Source organism: Penaeus japonicus, unplaced genomic scaffold (assembly GCF_977035675.1).
Source record: "Penaeus japonicus unplaced genomic scaffold, GWHDUDI00000001_assembly GWHDUDI00000021, whole genome shotgun sequence".
Classification (NCBI taxonomy): domain Eukaryota; kingdom Metazoa; phylum Arthropoda; class Malacostraca; order Decapoda; family Penaeidae; genus Penaeus; species Penaeus japonicus.
Window position 1 is genome coordinate 23,373,135 of NW_028234423.1, and position 5,374 is coordinate 23,378,508.

The 5,374-nt window shown below is 32.7% G+C and overlaps 1 protein-coding gene across 13 annotated transcripts in view; it reads right to left on the bottom strand.

Moving 5' to 3' along the window:
• Window positions 1-1,221: 1,221 nt before the first annotated feature.
• The window catches only part of LOC122247622 (uncharacterized), a 76,091-nt gene continuing 71,938 nt past the window's right edge, over window positions 1,222-5,374 (bottom strand). For 11 of the 13 annotated variants that reach the window (XM_086548859.1, XM_086548855.1, XM_086548854.1 and 8 more), the window contains 5 exons: window positions 3,534-3,803; window positions 3,060-3,323; window positions 2,722-2,733; window positions 1,943-2,119; window positions 1,222-1,706 (listed from right to left, as the gene is read on the bottom strand). In XM_086548859.1, coding sequence (XP_086404985.1) covers window positions 1,946-2,119; window positions 2,722-2,733; window positions 3,060-3,323; window positions 3,534-3,803 — 720 coding nt within the window. In that variant the 3' untranslated portion in view covers window positions 1,222-1,706; window positions 1,943-1,945. The remainder of the gene's footprint in view (window positions 1,707-1,942; window positions 2,120-2,721; window positions 2,734-3,059; window positions 3,324-3,533; window positions 3,804-5,374) is intronic. The other 2 variants (XM_086548851.1, XM_086548850.1) reach the window with 1 other exon arrangement.

Genomic DNA, 5,374 nt, shown 5'->3' on the forward strand with positions numbered 1-5,374 from the left:
TATATTATATATATATATATGTGTGTGTGTGTGTGTGTGTGTATACATATATAAATGTACATATATGCACACACACACATATAAACTGTATAATTCATGTATAATCTGCAGCATCTGTTGTTTCTGTGTTGCACAGTGTGCTCTAGAAAGATGAGTGCTGCTGATGACCTGGCAGCTGTGGGGCAGTGAGCCTAGACTCAGGGATGCCAGAACACCTTGCTTTGTGTAGGACAGGGATAATGTCTTTGTATTTAAACTTTATCACTTGGCATTTATGTATTCAATGCCTGAAAGACACATTCCAAAACAAGCAAGAAATGATGAACTGATGTTGTGAAAGAACCTCAACCTGGGGTTTTTGGTGTCTTGTAAGTGAAGCTTTAGTTGGGGCAAGAGCAGGAAGGGGAAACTACCTCGGCAAGTGCCTGGCAACCCCACTCCAATATTCTCTCTCTAGCCAGATTTGCTGCATAATATTAAGTTTGTGGCTTAAGCATACATGCACACAATCTTGTCTCATGTAACAGATTTGTTTCTACAAAACACTGACATTGATTCCATAACTTGATAAAAGCTACTCAGGCAAAAAATTATATAGACATTAAAACACATATACAACATATCCAGGAAATCAGTGGAAGACAATAAATCATCATACACGCATCATATCACACTATCAAGGCATATCCATATAACAAGAGACAAAATCGGGCATGTTCTGTTAAGTCCATTTGAGAATCACTTGGCTGTGGTAATGCTGACTCCCTCAAGGGAACGAAATCATCATTGTTTTGCCATTAATATTTGAAGCTGGAGTTTACTATACAGACTATGCTAGAATGTCATAGTTTCTAATCCTTCTATTGGTAACACTGAACAATGCAAAGTTACCTTTTTGACATATATCACTGTGGCTTATGTTACATGCAATAATTTTGATCAGATCATTTTACGATTGTTCTAACCTACCTCCTTTACAACATAACCAATGAGATAACGATCACAGGTTATATACAGTTATTATATACACAATTCTCTAGGTGAATCAAGAAACAGCTAACAAAACTCTATGTACATTTTAACCTACTCGCACCCATCAAAAACACTCGGATATATTTTGAAAGCTAAATATTCATAATTCAGTTGCAGCACCCAAAGAAAAACACCAATATATGTATAAATAAATAGAATAATTTTCTTCCTATGTTCTTCTCTTATTGCCTAAAATTGTTTCTTATTTACAACCAATTTTCCTTAATTTTCCATAAGAACAAGGCTGGGTGTACATCTCTGGCAAGGAGCTAGCTTTCGAACACCTCTTAATTTTGTACCAAAAGAAGCACTTCCACAAGACAATTAACTGTGAGTCACTTATGGCTTCACAAATTAATTCCATACATACTGTCCGTGACAAACCTCAATCATTCACAGTTAACTCTCTTGATGCCTTGAGGTCGAGTTTGTGGCCCAACCTCAGCATGCATATTATTGCCAAAAGTTTCCATTACTTCAATATGTTTACCTCGGCTTTCTCATTCATGTAACTTTAAACAATGAGACGTTTATTTAAAATAAGACAAAAAAAAACAACAGTTCAGAGGCACCGTGTCTCCTCTTTACGACACACAACACAACGGCAGGACATGACAGCACCTTTACTTGGTGTGCTTACATCTTCTTGTTCTTCACTTTTACTTGTCAGATATCTGCAAGCCAATGCAAATAAGAAAACATAAATACATATCTGTATGTGTGTATGACAGTCAAAAATCTATATGTCAGAGATCTCTGATGGATTCTTGAACTAAGTCAAATCTTTATCTTGATTTTCATTTAATCTAAAATCAGTTAACTTTATCTCAAATTCAAGAAAAAAGTGCTCATATCATAATCAACAACCACTGTTGCTTCCTTTTCCTGGCTATCAAAGCAAGTCACTCACCAATCACTTTATTAGAACATTGTAATGCCGATCATCTTCTGCCACCAGAGTGACCTCAGGCCAGATGCCAATGTTTGCATCTGGGTAATAGCATATGAAGTCATCTTTACCATAGCATGCCGGCCGCACCACCTGAAGAGTGACACCTAGAGTGTGTCCCATGAGGAACATCTCAATCTGTAAACAGCAAAAAAATACAATATATAGTAACAATTCTTTTGTACAAATATGCATTTTGAATGTGTATTTCCTCAAACTACTACATAATAGTCAGCTGATCATCTATGTACATATCCAAAAGAATAATCTATCATTAAATCAGCAGTAAATCAAGAAAATAGATTTTTACCTAAAGGTCTGACATACCATACATACATCATACATAAATTACCTATCTTCAAATTTAAAGATACTGTTTCTCTTTTGTAAAAACAGTGATTTATATTCATAGTTATAGAAATCCATAAAAATCATGCGTGACAAAGTAAAGTAAAATTGTGTGTGTGTGGGTGTGCATGTATGTGTGCGTGTGCGTGTGCATAAGCATGAGTGTGAATGTGGGCATATATGTTTGAGTATGTGCCTGTATATGTGTATGCATGTGTATGAGGGTACCTACATGTGTGGTATGTACTCCTACCAAATAAAGAAAAACACAAGCTAAAAGCATTATAGCTGAGAAAGAGTAAGGTGACACAGGTGTCATGGATGCATAGTTCAGAAGAAACTTCATAGGACAGTAGGAACAAAAAGCAGTGTAAATCTTGACATTGACACACCTTATGTTGGTCCTGGTTGGTGTGGGCAGCAAAAATGAGATGGTAAACACATATTAGCTTATTTAGCACTACTTATGGACTGTTCACATGAGCTTAGGACAGGGACAAGGAGATGCAAGCTTCATGTGAAAAATTAATCATAGTTTCATTTAAATGACAGGAAAACGACTACGAAATGTTAATTTAAGCTATATATTTAAAGACTTTTCAAATGATTATTGCCTTCATCATCGCTAAGATCTTTTTCCTCTCTTCTGTTGGATATCAACTTTGTCATGAAAGATTTCTAAAGTTATTAGTCATTACATGATAATTCTGAAAATAAAATCTGTACCCACCTGCTCCAGCCCAGCTGTGTCGCCAACTAAATTTAGATGATTTTTCACAAAATCTCTTGGCGTGAGGGATGTGTGTCGAGCAAACATGATCATGGCAAAGAGTGGAACATTGTCACCATTATTATTTCCAATGTGAAGGTCCAGGGCAGTTGCTAGCATGTGCAGCTTCACTGCCTCACAGAGCTTCACATCCAGAAGAGGGTCACTGTTGATGCGTGAGAGGACAACGCATTCCTTGTTCTCACACCCTGTCAGGCTGAGGACCTACAAGAAGAATATTTAAAAAGTGAGTATATGCCTAACTTTACATTTGCTACAGAACACAGCAAGAAAATTTTTAATCTATGTTATTTTTGTTATTCATACACTTTATGATTAAAATAAGACAAGTGCATTCAGTACATTCTAATAGTGTGCTGGCTGCAACACAATAGCATTTTCCATCCCCTTTCTGCCTCTGCCTGCCACACTTACCATGCTATCAAGGGCCTCCAAACACTCCCAGAACCCATTGAGGACCTGCTCCTTCGAGAAGCTGAGACGTTGGCCAAAGGACCAGTCTTGGAGCCACGTGGATCCCTGGTTGAGTTCGGCTGCCAGACGTGTATGGGTAGCATGCCCACTAGGCACAGGAAGGCCCATGGAAAGGACCTGATAGAGGGCCGCTCGGACACCACAGTAGTTGTCTCCACGCACTCTCCGCAGGTAGTGGTAGTTGAGCTCAACAGGGATTGCTGAGTAGCCCTGTGAGGGAAGAAGGAACAGAAGGTCAATATAAGGAATATTCAAAGCAGGATTTTCCAATGTGGGAAGGGTAAAATAAATCAAATCACCTAAAAACTATCTCTTGGTACAGCTTAATTCATATTTTCAATATCGTATGTGTATTAGTACTACTGAGCTGGTCAGATGGGATACCATATCTGACCTGCAGGGTTCTTGGTCGTGCTAATGGTTGTAAATACCATCAAAATAGAGCATTCTAAAGCAAATCTACATGTCATATAAATATATTTTTTTCAATCTCTTACCAGAACTAAAAATAAAGTTTAAAAAAGAAAAAAGGGCCGCATTACATGTATAATGTTGCAAACTTTATTAATATACCAAATATCATTATCATCATCATTATCATTATCATCATCATTATTATCATTATCATCATCATCATCATCATCATCATCTTCATCTTTATCGCTAATGTGACTAATGAGTTTTTACAATCAATGATTTTCAAAGATTTGTTAAACTTAAGGAACTGTAATTAACATTTAAGTAATAAAAAATATTATAAGTATTGATATTATAATATCATAAATATTATAAAGAATCATTAGTATTATAATCATCATTGTCACCACCATCACCACCATCATCATCATCATCATTATCATTATCACCATCATTATCACCATTATTACTATTATTATCCTTAGCAATAATAATAATAATATTATTATTATTATTATTATCAGTACTATCATTATCATTATGATCATCATAATCATTATCATTATCATTATCGTTATCATTATTATTATTGTTAATATTATCATTAATTTTCTTGTCATTCACTTTCTTTCTTTCTTCATATCACTTTTGTTTTTATCATTATTATCATTATTACTATTATCATAATTCTTTTTTATTATTATCATTGTAATTAGTATTTTTTATCATTATCATTGTAATTGGTATCATTTACTATTATCAGTACCATTACTACTATTATTAGTATCATTATTATCATCATTATTATCATCATTATCATTATTATTATTATTGTTATTATTATGATTATGGTTATTATTATTATCATTATCATTATCATTATTATTATTATTATTATTATTATTTTTATTACTATTATTATTATTATTATTATTATTATTATTATTATTATTATTAATATTTTTATTATTATTATTATTATTATTATTATTATTATTATTATCATCACAATTATTATTATTATTATTATTATTATTATTATTATTATTTGTATTATCATTATAGTTATTATACTATTATTGTTATATTATTATTATTATTATTATTATTACTATTATTATTACTATTATTATTATTATTATTATTATCATCCTAATTACTATTATTATCATTACCACTATTGCTATTATCATTATTATTACTATCAGTATTATCATTATCACCATCATTATTGTCATTATTATCACAATTATCTTTATTATTTTCATTAGTATTATCATAATCATGGTTACCATTATGACTATGACTATCACTATTATCATCATTATTATTATTATTATTATCACTTTTATCATTATAATCAT